Below are 19458 nucleotides of genomic sequence, written 5' to 3'. Positions count from 1 at the left end.
TCTCCCTCTCCCTCCTCCTCCTCTCCTCCTACTCTTCCTCCTCCTCTCCCTCTCCTCCTCTCTCTCTCCTCCTCCTCCTCTCCTCCTACTCCTCCTCCTCCTCTCCTCCTCCTCCTCCTCTCCCTCCTCCTCCTCTCCTCCTACTCCTCCTCCTCCTCCTCCTCCTCCTCCTCTCCCTCCTCCTCCTCTCCTCCTACTCCTCCTCCTCCTCTCCTCCTCTCTCCTCCTCCTCTCCCCCTCCTCCTCTCCTCCTACTCCTCCTCCTCCTCTCCTCCTACTCCTCCTCTCCTCCTCCTCCTCTCCTCCTCCTCCTCCTCTCCTCCTCCTCCTCTCCTACTCCTCCTCCTCCCCCTCTCCTCTCCTCCTCCTCCCTCTCCTCCTCCTCTCTCCTCCTCCTCTCCCTCCTCCTCCTCCTCCTCCTCCTCCTCCTCCTCCTCCTCCTCCCCCTCCCCCTCCTCCTTCTCCTCCTCCTCTCCTCCTCTCCTCCTCCTCCTCTCCTCCTCTCCTCCTCCTCCTCTCCTCCTCCTCCTCTCCTACTCCTCCTCTCCCTCCTCCTCCTCCTCTCCTACTCCTCCTCTCCCTCCTCCTGCTCCTCCTCCTCCTCCTCCCTCCTCCTCCTCTCCCTCTCCTCCTGCTCCTCCTCCTCCTCCCCCTCCTCCTCCTCTCCTCCTACTCCTCCTCTCCTCCTCCTCCTCCTCCTCCTCTCCTCCTCTCCTCCTCCTCCTCTCCTACTCCTCCTCCTCCTCCTCCTCTCCTCCTCCTCTCCCTCCTCCTCCTCCTCCCCTCCTCCTCTCCTCCTCCTCCTCTCCTCCTCCTCCTCCTCTCCTCCTCCTCCTCTCCTACTCCTCCTCTCCCTCCTCCTCCTCCTCCCTCCCCCTCCCCCCTCCTCCTCCTCCTCCTCCTCTCCTCCTCTCCTCCTCCTCCTCCTCCTCCTCCTCCTCTCCTACTCCTCCTCTCCTCCTCCTCCTCTCCTACTCCTCCTCTCCCTCCTCCTCCTCCTCTCCTACTCCTCCTCTCCCTCCTCCTCCTCCTCTCCTACTCCTCCTCCTCCCCCTCCCCCTCCTCCTTCTCCTCCTCCTCCTCCTCCTCCTCCTCAGCACACGGAGACTCTGAACATCGTCTTCCTCATCTACTTCAGGATTTTGAAGAAAGCTCAGAAGTCTGTTCTGCTGCCTGCTGTACTGGAGGGACTGGCCAAGTATGATAGACACACAAACACACACACACACACACACACACACACACACACACACACACACACATTGTGGTGGTTCTGATTGTGATGTCACTTCCTGTCAGTTTTGCTCACCTGATCAACCTGGAGTTCTTTGATGACCTGCTCAACGTTCTGCAGAACCTCATCCAATCAGGAGTGAGTATTCACCTTGACCCCGCCCACCTTTACAAACTGATGTGACTGATATAATCATTGATCACTTGGTCAGCTGATCATCTTTATTGTCCTGATGTGATCTCTGCAGGATCTGACCAGTCGGGAGAGTCTCCACTGCATCCAGACCGTCTTCACCATCCTGTCAGGACAGGGTCAGTGTGTGTCAGTGTCTGTCGATGTGTCTGCCGATGTGTGTGTCAGTGTGTGTGTCGGTGTGTGTCCGTGTGTGTCGGTGTGTGTCCGTGTGTGTCAGTGTGTGCACATGACTGTTTTTGTATTCAACCTGTATCAATAAAGTTTCTTGATGTTTCTGTTTGTATCAGGTGACGTGTTGAACATCGACCCGCTCAACTTTTATTCTCAGCTCTACAAACTGCTGCTGAGGCTCCATGCAGGTCAGAGACGCTCCATCACCACAACACTGTCACTGCTGCCACTTCACTGTCACTTTAGTGTCACTCTGCCGTCACTCTGCTGACACTTCACTGTCACTTTAGTGTCACTCTGCCGTCACTCTGCTGCCACTTCACTGTCACTCTGCCGTCACTCTGCTGTCACTCTGCTGCCACTTCACCGTCACTCTGCCGTCACTCTGCGGCCACTTCACCGTCACTCTGCCGTCACTCTGCTGTCACTCTGCTGTCACTTCACCATCACTCTGCCGTCACTCTGCTGTCACTTCACCATCACTCTGCCGTCACTCTGCGGCCACTTCACCGTCACTCTGCTGTCACTCTGCCGTCACTCTGCCATCACTCTGCCGTCACTCTGCCGTCACTTCACCGTCACTTCACCGTCACTCTGCTGTCACTTAACTGACACTTTTACCGTCACTTCAGTGTTACTTGAACCTCCCCTTTTCTCTCCCTCTCTGTCTGTCTCAGCTCTGTCCCTGTCGGTACTCAGACCCTAAAAAGATTAAATGAACAAATAAAAACTATGGGAAAAAATTAAGTTTCTCCAATAAGAATGAAAATATCAAAAGTCAGACAGAAATTTACAAACTAAATAATGAAATTACTTTTTACTGTCACTTTATTTAAATTTGGCTGTCTGCCTCAGGGATGCTGAATGATGATGTCATCATAATGCTGCGGTGCCTGGACGCCATGCTGACCCGCCGCAAGAAGCAGGTCACCCTGCAGAGAGTGATGGCATTCATCAAACGTTTGAGCACACTCAGTCTGCATGTGCTGCCAAATTCCAGTGTGGGAATCCTCGCCGCCAACAGAGCCACCCTGCACGTGAGTGTGTGTGAGAGAGAGAGAGAGTGAGAGAGAGTGTCTGCAAATTACCCTGACAACAAGGATAACTTCTCGCAGTTGTTGTCAGCAGCTGTTAAGCTGCAGACTCAGCCTGCTGCTAACTTGTCCCTGTGCTAATTCGTCCACATGCTAACTTATTCTTGTTCAGGAATTGTGACAAAATGGACGGGCGTTCATATGGACAGTAACCATGACCCCATTTGAAAGCAGCATAACTTATCCTCATGCTAACTTAGCCACATGCTAACGTAGCCTTGTGTTTAGACCAGTGTTCACTAGTTGTTACATGGAGATTTTATATTATAAATATTTCCAGTCAGTAACTACAGTTGTGTAGCCAACATGTAAAACAAAGCTAATGCTAACATGTTAATATCCGACATGTTTAAAAAGGTTCAAAGGTTCTGATAACAGTCAACATGTCTGACTTGAAACTGTGTGTGTGTGTGTGTGTGTGTGTGTGTGTGTGTGTGTGTGTGTGTGTGTGTGTCTCAGGCCTTCCCTAAATGTGACTTCCTGTTGGATAATGAGGTTCAGGGCAGCGGCTTCTACCTACCAGAGCTCGACGAACCTGAACACTGTAACGCTCAGAACACGGCACTGTGGGAGCTACACACACTACAGGTAAATACACGCTACAGGTATTATTCAGCAGCATTTCAGTTTCGCATTGCCCCTTTAACAAACGTGAAAATATTCCACATCATTTCTACATTATTGGTATTTTCTACAGCAGTTCAGTTTGTCAGTCCTTCATTAAAATGTTCCACATCATTCCAACAGTACTGATGTTATTCAACAGCTATTCAGTTTAGATCAGTTCGGCTCCCAGCTTTCATTATATTCATCCAGTTCCCACGTTGCCTGTTCACATTCCTTCAGCTGCTCCTTCATACAAATCAAAGTCAGCAGTTCAGTTCAACTGCAGCCTTTTAACAAACCTTAAAATACTGAACATCTTTCAGACGTTCTTCATGCTGTTCAGGAGCAGTTCAGTTCACACTGGACAAGTGTACGCACACACACTACAGGTGTACACACACTCTACAGGTGTACACACACACTACAGGTGTACACACACACTACAGGTCTACACACACTCTCTACAGGTGTATACACACACTCTACAGGTGTACACACACTCTACAGGTGTATACACACTCTACAGGTGTACACACACTCTACAGGTGTATACACGCTCTACAGGTGTACACACACTCTATAGGTGTACACACACTCTACAGGTGTATACACACTCTACAGGTGTACACACTCACTACAGGTGTACACACACACTACAGGTGTACACACACTCTCTACAGGTGTACACACACTCTCTACAGGTGTACACACACTCTACAGGTGTACACACACTCTACAGGTGTACACACACTCTCTACAGGTGTACACACTCACTACAGGTGTACACACACACTACAGGTGTACACACACTCTACAGGTGTATACACACTCTAGAGGTGTACACACACACTACAGGTGTACACACACTCTACAGGTGAACACACACTCTACAGGTGTACACACACACTACAGGTGTACACACACTCTCTACAGGTGTACACACTCACTACAGATGTACACACACTCTACAGGTGTATACACACTCTACAGGTGTGAACACACACTCTACAGGTGTACACACACACTACAGGTGTGAACACACACTCTACAGGTGTACACACACTCTACAGGTGTGAACACACACTCTACAGGTGTATACACACTGATTGTAATTATAAATGAACATGTATGTGACATCATCCTGTGTGTTTCAGAGACATTACCACCCGGTGGTGCGGCAGTTGGCGGCCCACCTGTGTCAGGGTGCTCCCAGTGAGGGATCGGCGGCGCTCAGCGTGGACCTGAGCCGCAGGTATGACCACGAGAACAACTTAAAGGAGCAGTCAGCAAATTTATGTTTCCTACAGAATCTATAATCAGTCTGAGCTCCACTGAGTCTCAGTTCACACACGTCACTTTAAAATGCTTTTAGAAAAATTCTGTTGATGCTGCAAGTCACCTGATGATGATGATGATGATGATGATGATGATGCTGCGGCGGCGGCGGCAGCCGGGAAGTTAGGAACGTTTGTTTTGATGCAGGGGACCTCCTTGCTGATACAAACATTTTCTACAAACGGTTTCTGTGTGTGTTTGTGTGTTGACTTGGTGTCTCCAGGACTCCAGTGGAGTTGTTTAATATCTACAGTGTCAAAGACATGAGCTTTAACCCCCCTGTAGCTCCACCCGCCACCAAGAAGAAGGTATGAAAATCAAACGCACACTGAGTAATTCAGTCTTTTATTTTAGAGGATTTTAGTTTCATCTCAAAAGTTTCTGATCAACTGATAACTTGGATGAATATGACTCATTGATTATTTAGTAGTCTCTTGTTTACAGCCACATATTTGTCAATAAAGTTTTATTCCATGTTTTTTTTGTGTGTGTGTGTGTGTGTGTGTGTGTGTTTCAGGATCGTTTTGTGGTCGGAGCGTCGCTGCTGGATGTTGAGCTGCAGAGACGAGCTGAGAGCGTCCTGACTGCTGTCGAGGAGACGGAGCTGGACTTTAACACAAAACACACACAAACACAACTCTGACACACACACACACACACACACACACACACACACACACACACACTCAGCTGCTTCAGTCTGAAGAAATGAAAATAAAATGATTTTCTAGCAAAGATGTGACTCTCTGATGTGACCATGATATAAATTATAGATTCCTTAAAAATATTGATAAACAAACGTACAGATGAAACTTGATTAATGACAAATAGACCAGCGATGCCTTCAAAATAAAAGTCTGTCATGTTGGATACTATTTACAAAGTTTTCATGTTTCTTCGTCAGCTGAACAGTTTGTTTGCTTCGTGTTATTTTTAAAATATTACTTTGTGATGGTCTGTCTGGAAAACTTGGACAGTGTTCATGTACATGTTATGTTTTTTAAGTTTCTTTTTTTTTCAGATCAGATTCTGTTGTGTTTTGTTCACATTTTTTCAAACATCAATAAACTGAAACTGTCTGTTTACCAAACCTCAGGTGTATTATAAGGGATTATTTTTGGTGTCGTGACCCTTTAAAGAAAGAGAGAAACTCGCTCTTCTCACAGTGAGACGTTCAGGTGACACATCTGACAGTGGAACGTAGGAATGTGAACCAAACAGACAGACGGTCAATGCAGGTTCTCCAAACGCTGATTTAAAATCCCAAAGAAAACATTTCAGATGGAAAAAAACTGATTTAAACCAAAGAAAATGAATTTGATCCAAGACTAGTTCTAACCAGAATTTAGAAAAAGTGGGTTTAAAATGAGTAAATCCAGATTTGAAATTAAGCAGAGCTCTGCTGAACAATTAAAAACTAAACTGGGTTTAGATAATCCAAGTTTAATTAATACAGACATTCTTGTTTACTCTAATTAAATACTTTATGAATATAAATGAATATTATAAATTAGTTGTTTGCTAACTGGCTAAGCTAGCTCTCTAAAAAGTTAACTTTTCATTGTTTTCTAGCAAAAAGGTTGAAGCTATATTTTCACTGAATTAAAGGACCAATTTAATAAAATAAAATAAGATTAAAAGCAGAAAACGGACAGTTTTAATGGATCGACTGCAGTGACAGAAAGAAGAGACGCTGAAATATAAACTTAATTATCTTAAAGCATAAACATGATTTAATGGGGTTTAAACTGTAACAGTCTGGATTTTTGAAATAAAAATGTGATTTTAACTGTGAGTCAGCTGATTAAACACCACACCTACAAAAAGGTTCTACTTTGTTCTCAGGCTTGAGAACATTTTAAGAAGGACAGTGAGGTGTGGAAAAGCAGACTTCTTCTTCTTTGGTTTTCATCCCTGCAGCTCCATGCGCAGCTCAAAGACAGCAGACAGGTACTCGTCTTTGTCCCCGTCACAGTCCAGAGCTTTCTGATAAAACTCCACCGCCATCTGTTTGTCTCCCTCAGATCTGGATGCCAGACCCAGCAGAGCGTACGCCTCGCCGTCATTCTCGTCCTCCGAGAGACGGCGTTCTGCGATCTGCTTCAGCTTCTGAAGGAAAAGAACAACGTCATCAGGAAACATCTGCCTGGTGTCAGAGACTGTCCAACATCTGTCCTCCAGCCCACTGACCAGTCCTCATCTGAAGACAAAGACCTGGATATGCTAAGCTGCTTTTCCTTTGACTTAAAGATTCACTGTTTACATTGACGGCGTCACAGTTTGAACTTTAAAGGTCGAGTCTCAGGTTGAGCAGCTGACGGCTGAAGGTGAGCAGACAGAAGACATCAGGGGACAAACTAAGACATATCTTGTTCACAAATATATGATCCAGTTTCACCAAAACAAGTGAATAAAGTCATTAAGTTGGAACGTGATGTCATGTCATGATGTCATGATGTCATGATGTCATGATGTCATGGTCGGTTGTAACACGCACCATGTTTGTTTGTGTTAAATCACAGCTACAAACAATACGATGTAATTACAGATTACAGTTACATTTATTGGGATTAATGGGATTATCAGCAGGATTACAATGTTAATATACGTTTTAAATAAAGAACAATACACCAACACTTCAACCGCCGACGCCAGATACACTGATCAACTGATCAACCGCCGACGCCAGATACACTGATCAACCGCCGACGCCAGATACACTGATCAACTGATCAACCGCCGACGCCAGATACACTGATCAACCGCCGACGTTAGCTACAGAGACGCTACTGTTAGCTATTAGCTTCATGTTGTCATAACTGTTGGAAAACATTTCACCCCAACCTGCATTTTTACAGGAAGAAAACACGACTGGATTTTGATATAAATATATGAATCAAAATGAAAAACAATTATAAAACATATAATAAAAATAAATGGACACTTTGTTCATTTTATCTCGACTTTAAGGGAACATTTGAAATAAGACATCAGCTCGTCTCACTGACCTGCTCTGTTACTCAGGTGTACTCAGGTGTACTCAGGTGTACTCAGGTGTACTCAAAACACCTTTTACTCTCATCATGCTCCTCCCCTCGTCGGTCATTCACCGCTCACACCGGCTCAGTTCCATTTCCCTTTGCCAGAAATCTTTCTGTGTTTTTCCTAAATGTCCAGATTTTGTCCTGTCCCTCTGATTCTTCCTGCCTGATTCTCTGTCTTGTCCCTCGTCAGGTGCGTCTACCTGTTTGGACTGATTAAAGATCTTGGACATGGATGACACTCGGCTCTGTTTGAGGTTCCAGGTTTGTTCTGAGCAGCAGGTATGTCTTGATTTGACTGAACGGTTCCACACTGTTCTCTGTACAATAAATAACCTCCGTCATGTACGACTCCACCGGCAGGTGTGTCTCACCTGATACTCACCTTACCACACTGTTTCCACTCCCATGTCTCCGGTGTCAGTTTCAGACCCTGGTGAGTGAATAAAAAGTGAGAGATACTTTCAATAGAAAGCATTTTTTCCAAATGCTGTCTTTATTTATAAAAACTATTGATCATTTTGTTTTGTAGTTCTGATAAGATCCACCTGTGCAGATCTTACTGAGCGTAACGTTGATTATTTTGTGTATTAATTGTGGTGCATAGCCAGACATGTCTCTACTGAGCTCAGCACAGGACAAACGTCCTCACCCTGACGTAGGGGGGACACTTTGTTTGCATCTCTTTAAACAGTCACAGTTGTCTTGGGTGGAGCCGAGTCCAGAAAACAGCATCTGTGTCCCTGTTGTTGGGAGACGAACCCTGACATTAAAATGACTACATCCCAGCAAAAGGAATGGTATCAGCTGCTAGCTTGTTTGCACTGTGAAAAACAAAACTTTCCATTTTCAGTCAGAGAGTTTCTCCCTCAGAAGTTGTTGCAGCCCGTCCTGCCATGTAGAGTAGAAAAGTGCGATGAACATGAACTCACCGTGATGTAGTGAGCGATGGCTTCGGCCTCCTGTCTCTTGTGATAGTGATGAAACTCAGCAAAACGCAGATGGAAAATCTGACACACACTTTTGTCTGTCTCTGATAAATGTTTCAAGCCTTGTTGGAACAAGTCCTCAGCCCTGAGAGACAAAGAGACCACGATGAAGACAAGCTAAAAGATAAGTGGACAGTGTGTGGAGTCTAATGCTGTGTTGAGACAAAGCAAAGGGATTGTTTTGTCTTTTGTTATTCACACAAGTTTGACCGTGGGACCATGTGTGTAAATTCACCTCAGACAGCCAGAATACTCTACAGTACATTAGCCTTAAGTTAGTGAGTCCTGGTCTGTGATCCAGACCTGAACCAGCACTCAGCAGCCGTCTGTTGTCTGTCTGTCCCTCCCATCTGCCCTGTCCTCCCCACACAGCGCTCTTCAAAGATGTGCACAAATTCTTTGCTTAAATTGAATATTTTCAACTCACGCAAATACAAACGATACAAATTTTGTGTCATTTAATTTGCATCACTTCGATCACTTATTGCAAATAGATGCTAACTTTGTGTCTGTTTGTCTTTGTGTTTGTCCGTCTCACTGTAGCTGTGTAGATAAAGTACCTGCTCAGATTCTTTTCCTCTGCATACAGCAGTGCTAGATCAACAATAGCGAGGACAAATGAAGCCTTTATCTTGACAGCTTCATCCAGGTGATGAACACACAGACGCCTCCACTGCTTCACCACTGAAGGAGCGCAGCAGAACCAATTTTAATTGTACATATTCTAGGATATCAAATCAACTTTAGTAATTAAGTGTACTTGTACCTTTGTTGTTGAAGGGCTTTTTGCTTTGTTCAGCGCACTTCTTTTTCTTGTAACACATGGCGAGCTGGTGGTGGATGAAAGCCGACTGCTTGGACTTCACCAGTGCTTTTTTCAGCAGATCAATAGAATGCTTGTCCTCACCCTGGAACGTGGACACACATCCAAATCATTGTTATGTCAGAAGAAAAGAAGATGCATACTTAGTCCACACTTTCATCAAGTCAAGCAGGATCAAAGGCAGCCAGCGCCCCCTACTGTCCGCTTTTTAGGAGAGAATTCAGAAGCGCTGAGTTCAGTCGGGTTCAACCCAAACATGAATATGCTGTAGTTGCACACGGGGCAGCGGATTTAACAGACTGACTCCTGGCTACAGAAACTGAGAACTGGTGCTGAATGTTTTCAGCTCCTCGGAGAACCCAAGTTGTTTCCAGTGAGTTCTTGGTCTACCACAGTGTCTCTGTTTGACATGCCCAGAAAACCTTTATAGGAAGGCGTCCAGGAGGATCCCGATCAGACCTTGAACCACCTCACTTGCCTCCTTTCAACATGGAGGAGCACCGTCTGTTCTCTGAGTCCAGACACCCTACAGACAATATTCACTTCAGCTGCTTGTACCTCATTCTTTCAGTCACTACCCAAAGTTCATGACCACAGCTGAGGGTTGGAACATGTACTGACTTCTGGCTCAGCTCCCTCTGAACCACAATGGTCTGGAACAAGGTCTGCATTACTGCTGATGTCACACCAATCCACCTGTCGATCTCAGGCTCCATTTGAACCAGAACTTGAGATTCTCCATCACTTGGGGCAGTAGCTGACAAAGAACCATGGCCTCAGATTGAAGCTGCTCTCTCATCCTAGACGCCTCATGCTCAGGTACAAACCGCCCCAGGATGTGCATCACGGTCTGATGAAGCCAACAGAACCACATCATCTGCAAAAAGCAAAGATGTAATTCTGAGCTGCCCAAACCTGATACTCTCCTCATCCCAGCTGCACCTTGACATCAATGAAAATCACAGACAGGATCAGAGACAAGGGACAACCCTGGAGGAGTCCAACGCCCACTGAGAATGTGTTTGACTTTTTGCCGAGGACGCAGACACGGTTCTCACTTTGGATATACGTGGACCGGATGGCTCCTAGCAATGGCCCCGGTACCCCATACTCCCACACCAAATCAGACCAGATTGTGTAGGTCTCAGTCTGATTGAGCTTCTGTGGGATGTGCTGGAACAAGTGTGATGTGTGGAGGTCCTCACAACTTATAAGACGTAAAGGATCTGCTGTTAACATCTTGGTGTCAGATACCACAGGACACCTTCAGAGATCTGCAGAGTCCACAAGGAGACCTACACAATATTACAACACAAGGGAGCTGGTTCTAATGTCGTGGATGATCTGTGTGTATCACATCGGTCTTGGGAATGTTTTACTATTGACCAGGAAGTGCTGAAGGACAAGTCTGGAGAGGACTGCTGCTGTTGGAACCAAGATCCAGATCAACGGAATCAATGGATAATTCACCTAAACTAGAGTAATTCAGACCTACCTGAATGCGAAGATATTTGGCTACATAACGCATCACATGAGGGTTATCAGGATCGATCTTCAGTGCTCTCTCTACCAGGCCTTCGGCTTCTTCGTGCTTCTTATAGTCGACTAATTTCAGAGCCAGCATCGACAGCAGAACACCATCATCAAGGTTTACCTCCAGGGCTCGGCGAAGCTGTTTGATGGCTGGTGAGTCTTCTTCACCCGATGTTTCTAAAATCCTCTGTAAAGGAGACTCCGGTCAGTTTACTGTTTTAAATTCACCTGCTAGAAATCCTCTCTGTTTCCAAGTTAAAGGGAACCTTAGCGAGTAAAACTTCTTAGAAACAAAATGAATTAGCTGATTTCAATTCGAATTTCGATCACCTTCATCATGTTTACTATAAAACTGACCGTTTCTGTGCGGTAGAGGGCGATGGCACATCCAGCGTTCCACTCGCTCTCATCAGGCTGCAGCTCCAGTGCTTTACGGAAACATTCGATGGCTTTCGGGTAGTAAGACTTCAAAAACTTGAGGTAGGTCCAACCTTTTTCTCCATACACCTCTGGGTGGAGAACTGTGGAGGGACGAGTGGGATACTTCAACTGTAGAGAGAAAGGAGGGCGAGTCGAGAGAGAAAAACACACTTTGGTTAACTTGATGTGTGACCCGTAATTTTCACCAGGCGCGCCTGCGCCGCGGTTTTGCTCCATCATGCACGTGACTTCAGTTTACACCAGCAGCGTTTCAGAAGCGTTTCAGCAGCGCAGCGTTTTGTCCGTCTGATTGTGTTTACTCGCTCTGATTTTGTTGATGAAGTCCTCTTTCCGTGCTCTTTGTGCTTCTATCGTGGATAAACAGGCTACGTAGTTAAATTGTTTATTTTCTGTCTTTATGATCGCCAGTCTGCACGGGGTCTTTTATTTTGAAAATCAACCGGATTCTCTCCTGTTTTCCGTGCCTGACTTCCTGCCCGTTCGACCTGCTCTGTGCCAATTGACGCGCCATCCGTCAAAAATAGACTCGCTGCATATTCTCTGCGGAGCGGAGCGCCGAGCCGCTTCTGGGACGCTGCTGAGACACGCCGCGGCGCTTTTAGTGTAAATTAGTGACGACTCTGATCACGTGTCATAGAGCATTAAACACATTTTTAACTTGGACACAAACCAGTATGTTGTCGACCTTCTGGCAGTAACTCTCCGACTGTTTGTAGTCTCCAGTGTGGTATTTCAGCCAGGCCAAGTCTCCGTATGTCACGATGAGCCGCCGCTCGCTCTCCTCACCATGACACTCTCTGGTTTTCTCCTCTGATTGTTTGAGAAGTGCCTCCGCCTTTTCTGGTTGATCCTGAATGTACCTGAGGAGAAACAAAGTAAACAAACTAAACTAACAAAGTTTATGTTAAATAAAGTTTCTTCTGGTGATCACATTGATCACACTGTTCAAAAGTCATCAAAGTGGCCTTCATTTAAAGTAAAGATTATCTTGCTGAACAAAACGCGACAGTATCAGAGCTGCAGAAGTTTATTTTCTGCACTAATCTAAAACCCATCAGACTGCACAACAGACCGCACAACGGACCGCACAACGGACCGCACAACAGACTGCAGTGTACCTGACATAAGCCAAGAAGCCGTAGGAGAAAGCCGCAGCACCCGGCCGTCCCAGCTGAAGGTCTATGTGGTCCTGGAGTCGAGTGCAGAGGTTCTCCAGGTCGACGTCTTCCTTCTTCAGATCCCAGGTGAAGCGACTCTGCAGCTGCAGCAGTCTGAAGTGAAGGTCGCTGCCAGAATCACTGTGGGTCACACAGGAGAGGCTGTCTATTGGCTGTTGACCACTTAAGACACATTATTGTCACGTACATACAAACATAGTCTTGTTTTCACCAGTAACTCTGGGTTTTCACTAAAGCCACATTTCCACCAGAAGTATCTGGAACTTTTAGTTCCAGGAACTACTTTTCAAGGAACTAAAGGGTTCCTTCAGCCTGTTGTTTCCACAACAGATTAAAGACCCACAAATTTTTCACATACAGCAACAAAGATGTCCTATGAAGCGACAGAAAGACACAGTTTCTAATTCTCACTGGATTTTTTCCTCTGCACAAAAACTCAATCATCCATCTGTCGTCTGCTTTCTTCTGTACATCCATGTTTTCAACGCAGAAACTTCCCTCAGAGACCAGAAACCTTTGGGAGATAAAGTCCCACGTACAGCTGGATGGATTTGATTGTTTGAGTACTTGCAACATTTTATTTCAGCCAACATTTTTGCACAGCCTCAAACCAGTTTGATTTTTGTTCATTGTGCTTCAACAGTGTTTGTAAAACTCTGTCTGTGATTTTAAACTTCTGACTAACTTGATGTGAGACGTGTCACTCTGAAAGTCTTCCACTGGATGTCACTTCCTGGGACTAAGAGTTCTGGCTGCTGTGGTTGGACTGATGTGCCAAAGCAAAATGAAAAAAAAAAACAAATGGGTTTGTTGGTGCATTTTTTAAAAAAAAAAAAAAAAAAGGTTGCTGACATTAAATGCTGCAAGTACTCAACTTATTAGAAATATTCAGTGCTGCAAAGTTCCTGTACTTTTGTAAAGTTTTACTCTGGAGCAGGTACTGTTTGGGTGTCAGTTATTGTTCCTGGAACCTGAGGTGACTTTTTCAGACCAGTGTGTTAAATTACCATCAGATCAACTTAAAAGAGTTCATGACTGTATGATTGTATGATTAATTACACATATTTTACCTTCTGCTACACCAGTTATAAATGTTAGAAAGTTCAACGTTACTTAAAGCTTCAAGCAGCATTGGACGAGCCCTCGCGCCTCCTGTTGCCAGGTGGTGGCGCTGTGACTGTACTTCCTGATTGGCATGTAGATGAGTTCAGGGTGGGACTCTGGTCAAACGTGGCTTTTTAAAGTCAGTGTGATTAATCCTGTAGCAGAAGTTTGTTCAAATACAACATGTGAGAAATGCTAAAATTGGCCATGAAATTCAAAATGGCTGACTTCCTGTTGGGTTTAGGTGATGGGTCCAAAAGACATTTTTGTGAGTCTGGGAATGATACCTGTGTACTGATTTTCACGGATGTCAGTAAAACGTGGTGGGGGCTGCTGTTTAGAGGGCATGGCCACGCCCACCGCCAAAAACCATATCAGATGAAATTTTTCACCTGATTAATGTTTCATGCACCATCCAGGACATTTAGCACCTGAATGTGACTGAAGAGAACAAAGAAGAAGGAAAAAGTCTCCTGATCTGCTCACATCCACATGTTGTTCTACCTTTACTTCAATCTTCATATACTAACTTTAAAATATGACACATGAGAAATAAATAATCAAAGACTCTCAGCTGACTCACCTCATGGTGAAACAAACAGCCTCCTCTTCACTGATCGTCAGATCACAAACTCAGAGTGAAGAAACGAAACTGAACGTGACCCACATGATGCCTTCACTGTCCCCTCTGAAATCATGTAAAAACAAAATGGAACCTGACTCTGATGATGCCTTCACTGTCCCGTCTGAAATCATGGAAAGAAGAAACTCATAAAAAAATCTGAATAAAAACTCAAACATGTTGAGTCTTCAGAGAAAATAATGACACGGGGTCACGTCAACATGTTGTCATGGCAACATTGTGTTATATTAACATAGTCAGCAGAATTCTACTGAACAACGGTCATTAACCCTGTAAGACCCACTGCTGCAGAATTACAACAAGTTTTGTTATCCCCCAAAACCCCCTTTTTTTTTTTGGTTCAACCACATTAACAAACTCGTTTGGTCCTATTGTTCGGTCTCAGAATGCTATCGGGTCATCATTTGTATATAAGACCTGCCATCAGGTCAAGAAGTCACAACCTCCAGATTTTTTAGAGAGCATCATCCCCTCGATTTACTGGACTGGATTTATCTGATTGAAGTAAGTAAAATGCTTTAAATATTTGTTTTGTGTTTATTACAGTGTCTAGAACATGTCCATATGTAGTCATTGTGGAAAATGTGCCTTACATTTTATTTAGAGCTTGTTTTGTAATTGTTGCAATATTACAACGTTGGGTGAATGTGGTAGTCAGAACAACCCTGTTTTGAGAGGAACTTCAATTTAAATTTTCCCAATATAACTTTAAACTACACATGATTTACACATTCTAGCCTGATATTAGATTACATATTATTGTATTAGAAACTAGTGTGCAAAGATATATTTCCATATCTAATCATTTTCTTTTACTTATAATGATTTCTAACCACCTTCAACACTCAGTATTTTCCCCTTATCACAGAAAGCAGGACTTTCTAACAAAGAAATTCTGTTTGTGCATGTCTGCCCTTTGTCTTGGCTATCGATAAGAAAATGTTCCTATCAATTCATAGTCAAAGCAGTTGGGGATGTTTGGGGGACGGCATTTTTCCATTGTTCTGGAACAGGTGTTGATGTTCAGGAATGTAAGGTGTTGATGTAAATTGGAGGCTACCTGCATACCTATTAGTATGATAATCAGAGTTTACAATTGGTCAGTTATACACTATTGTGTGACCAGTTAAATGTGTGAACAGGTTACTTCAGTGCAATGTGTAAAGCGCTTCATACTGAAATCAATCTCCCCACCATCCCCTCTTTTTCTGCAGGTTATCTAGAATCTAATAAGAATGTGTGCTGTTTATATATACATTTGTTTCAATCTTATTTTTTCCATTTCAGAATGCCACCAGCAAGGACAGGTCTTCGGTACAATGTGCAGGATGTGACTGGGATTGTCCAAAATGGAGAGAGTGATGTGGACATAGAGTTCGACGACACTGATGCGAGTGACGAGGACTCGGTTAACGATGCCTGTGTGGACAAAGAAAACCAAGAACCTGATTGTCCAGCCAACGTGGACATTGAGCCCCAATCAAATGAACACATCAAGCCCCGTGACAGATATCACTGGCAAAAAAAGGATTTTATCAGTCCCAATACTGATTTTTCTGGTCCAGCTGTCACAGACGATGCAACTTTCCTCCACACACCGCTGCAATACTTTGAAAAGTTTGTCTCAGAAGACATGATTCAAGCTCTGGCAACCAACACAAATGAGTACAGCGTTCAAAATGATGGAAGATCTGTGAACACTAACACAAAGGACATACAGAAAATGTTGGGCATGTGCCTGAGGATGGGCTTGGTACAAATGGCTGGAACCCGTATGTATTGGGAGACAGATACGCGGTACTCCCCTGTTGCTGATGTGATGTCCCGCAACAGATTCCAATCTCTGTTGGCAACATTACATTTTGTGAACAATTTGACAGTGCCAGAGACTGAAAAGAGGGACGAACTGTGGAAACTCAGACCGTGGCTAGAATCATTCAGAGAGAAGAGCACAGTTCTGTGGATGAGATGATGATGAAATACAAGTTCGCCCTGAAATCCCGGCGTTGGTACATGTACATCTTCTGGCACACCATCACCCTTGCTGTGGTCAACGCCGGGCTCCTCTACAAGCGGCACTGCCAAAGAAGGAGATACTGAACATGAGAACGTTCCAGACACAACTAGCATCCTCTCTCATTCTGGTAAGAATCTATTTCTGATATTTGCCATGTTTGTGATATCTTTGACTTGTATCATCATGCATTTTTGGTATGTACATGAATTGATTATTAATATTAATATTGATTCTTCTCTTTCCAGGTGGACACAACACTGAAAACACCAAAGAGAGGACGACCATCTTCAGGCAACAGGAGCCCAGATGCAGCAGGGACTCCTTTAAATGCTTGGAAGAGACCATCCCCAGGTGATGGGAGTCCAAACGGTCCCTCTTCCAAGAAAGCATGTGCACCCCCCCCCCCCCCAACTGGACATTTCCCAGTGAAGGTGAAGAGAGGACGCTGCAGACATTGCAGTATATACTAATACCCAATGCAGCAAGTCTGATGTTCGCCTCTGTTTTTCAGAGGACAAGAACTGTTTCTGGGACTATCACTGTAAATAAATGTCAAAGTTCTAGTTGTTGCAATAAATGACTGTTCATAACAACATGACTGAGATTATTTTTCATGTTATACTGTTCTGGGACAAAAGCAAAACCCTGCAAATGAATCCTTAGTTCTGTATTGTTGTTCAGACAATGAGTACAAATACAGGAGATTCTGCTCCCCATTGAGCCCAACGTTGCAATATTACAACATTTCTGTAAAAACTTACAAAAACATTAAAAAAAAAAAAAAAACAACCCTCATTTTTAGCATCAGCAGCCTCCTACAACAACATCTCAATGGTTGTGTTTTTCTATATTTGGGTTTTACAGGGTTAAATGTTACGCTAACAGTCCAGCAGGGGTCAGCATGTTACCACAGAAGAAGAAGCATGTCAGGAATGAAGACGTGAAGACATGTTCTCACAGTCTTGGGAATACAAAAACTAAAAAGGTTCTTCTTCAAAGGCTTGATGTTCTACCCAGCACCATTTGCTTCTAAAGAACCCTTTTTAAAGAAGAAACAGCATTAATGTACATTTGAGAAACTGATCGCAGACAAAAGAAAGACAACAACACAGGACACGAGACAGAATATCATATGTAAAGTTTCTTATATCATATATGTTATATAATGTAATATATAGGTTGTGTTGTATTTTCTCAGCTGTTTGTTTATTTGAAGAATGAAAGAGTTGAAATCTTTTGATGTTTCGAGCCGTGAGAAGACTTCATGTTTCATAAAGTGTTTGCTGTGAAAAGAGTCCAGCCTATCTGTCTCTCACATCTCCTGACGGCAGGAAGACTCCTTACAAGGCCTGTAGGGTGGAGTCAGTCCTCTGACGTGGCCACTGTGTGTTGATGTCAGACTGAGTGATGTCAGAGGAAGCGGGCGGAGCTGAGCTCATATAAGAGCAGCAGAAAGAGGACGAGGAGTTCACACACACTCAGACAGACTCAGACACACACATGGCAGGATGCTGCTGCAACCTCTCTGGACCTTCCTGCTGGGACACGCCTCCCTCCTGCGCTCGCCCGTCTTCCCCGTCATCTTCTCACTGTCCGTCTACCTGTCCTTCTGCGTCCCCTTCCTGCTGCTGGACCTGCTGTCCTCCAGGTGGGCCTTCCTGCGCAGGTACAAGCTGCAGCCTCAGAGCTTCGTCAGCTGGGCCTCTGCATGGAGCTGCCTCACTCTGACGCTCTACAACCACCTGGTCTTCATCTTCCCACTCACTGTCCTGCACTGGTACCTGAGACCCACTCACCTGCCAGCCCAGGCTCCGCCCCTGACCCGCCTGCTGGCTCAGGTGCTCGTCTGCCTGCTGCTCTTTGACTTCCAGAGCTTCGCCTGGCACCTGCTGCATCACAGGGTGCCCTGGCTCTACCGCACCTTCCACAAGGTTCGTACCTGAGACACCTGAGACACCTGAGACACCTGACACACCTGAGACACCTGAGACACCTGACACACCTGAGACACCTGACACACCTGAGACACCTGCAGCTCACACCACTGGTCCATATTTAAACCAGTGATTACTATATTTGGTATGTTAAAGACAGTAAAGACATGTCGACACACAACTAAATTTCAGATTTCACAAATTTGATTCTTTTTACTTGATAAATTAATTTTTTGGAGAAAATGACAAAAACCTGCTTCTCAACAGGAGTTTTCATGGGAAATTAAAAAAACAGGAGAACTTGTTTTGTAACTCAAACTTTGACTGATTTGAAAAGTTTCGTGTGATTTGTTCTTTGCTCAGCAAAGACTTTAAAATTCCACTCAACTAATAATTTTGTTCATTATCAATGAATCTGTCACTTATCTTCTTGATTAATCAATTGATCATTTAGTTGATAAAATGTCCAAAAATTCTGTAAAAGGTGATGTCTTCACATGTCTTTTGTCCAAAACTAAAAGACTAAAAGAAAAGCAGAAAACATTTGAGGATCTGAGACCAGATGATGTTTGACTGAAAACTTAATTATCGAAATAATCAATCAGCTGATGGATTAACTGATGCAGATACAAACACCGATGGGTTAATAATCAATTGTCTGTCTTATTTGGACAGTTTTCTGTCTTGTTGTTGCTCCATCCTCACATTTCTCCTCTTCCTGCAGGTGCACCACACCTACACCTCCACCTCCGCCCTGACAGCGGAGTACTCTGGCGCCTGGGAGACCCTCAGCCTCGGCCTCTTCGCCGCCGCCAACCCCGCCATGCTGGGCTGCCACCCACTCACCGAACTAATTTTCTTCATGGTCAACATCTGGCTGTCTGTGGAGGACCACTGTGGTTACGACCTGCCCTGGGCCACGCACCGCCTGGTGCCACTGGGGCTGTACGGTGGCGCCCGACACCACGACCTGCACCACCTCAAGTCCAAGTACAACTACGCCCCCTACTTCACCCACTGGGACCTGCTGGCTGGGACACTGTGCACACAGCATGACTGAACTACTGATGGAGATGTCCTGGACAGATTGAGGTGTCCTGGACCGATGGAGATGTCCTGG

The 19458-nt window shown here is 44.8% G+C and overlaps 3 protein-coding genes across 3 annotated transcripts in view; 2 read left to right on the top strand and 1 right to left on the bottom strand.

Moving 5' to 3' along the window:
• noc3l (NOC3-like DNA replication regulator) overlaps positions 1–5725 on the top strand; it is an 8860-nt gene extending 3135 nt beyond the window's left edge. Inside the window, exons 7-15 of the mRNA XM_084741487.1 lie at positions 1098–1198; positions 1300–1372; positions 1482–1545; positions 1717–1788; positions 2456–2637; positions 3154–3282; positions 4455–4552; positions 4859–4943; positions 5153–5725. Of these exons, the coding sequence (XP_084597613.1) occupies positions 1098–1198; positions 1300–1372; positions 1482–1545; positions 1717–1788; positions 2456–2637; positions 3154–3282; positions 4455–4552; positions 4859–4943; positions 5153–5278 (930 nt within the window). The 3' untranslated portion in view covers positions 5279–5725. The remainder of the gene's footprint in view (positions 1–1097; positions 1199–1299; positions 1373–1481; positions 1546–1716; positions 1789–2455; positions 2638–3153; positions 3283–4454; positions 4553–4858; positions 4944–5152) is intronic.
• A 789-nt stretch (positions 5726–6514) lies between these two features.
• LOC146311443 (interferon-induced protein with tetratricopeptide repeats 5-like) lies at positions 6515–14332 on the bottom strand. Its single transcript, XM_084741486.1, has 10 exons — positions 14328–14332; positions 12581–12802; positions 12133–12322; positions 11379–11570; positions 10984–11208; positions 9432–9573; positions 9226–9349; positions 8609–8750; positions 8062–8109; positions 6515–6744 (listed from the first exon to the last, which is right to left on the bottom strand). The coding sequence occupies exons 1-10, from the start codon at positions 14330–14332 to the stop codon at positions 6544–6546; spliced, it is 1491 nt and encodes a 496-aa protein (XP_084597612.1). The 3' UTR covers positions 6515–6543.
• A 3484-nt stretch (positions 14333–17816) lies between these two features.
• ch25h (cholesterol 25-hydroxylase) lies at positions 17817–19458 on the top strand. Its single transcript, XM_084740895.1, has 2 exons — positions 17817–18335; positions 19063–19458. Exons 1-2 carry the CDS (start codon positions 17913–17915, stop codon positions 19396–19398), a joined length of 759 nt encoding a protein of 252 aa, XP_084597021.1. The 5' UTR covers positions 17817–17912; the 3' UTR covers positions 19399–19458.

This window comes from Lutjanus erythropterus, chromosome 17 (assembly GCF_056507025.1).
Source record: "Lutjanus erythropterus isolate fLutEry1 chromosome 17, fLutEry1.hap2, whole genome shotgun sequence".
In the NCBI taxonomy this organism is placed as follows: Eukaryota; Metazoa; Chordata; class Actinopteri; order Lutjaniformes; family Lutjanidae; genus Lutjanus; species Lutjanus erythropterus.
The sequence above is the reverse complement of the archived record's forward strand: the minus strand, read 5'-3'. Positions and strand labels throughout refer to the sequence as shown.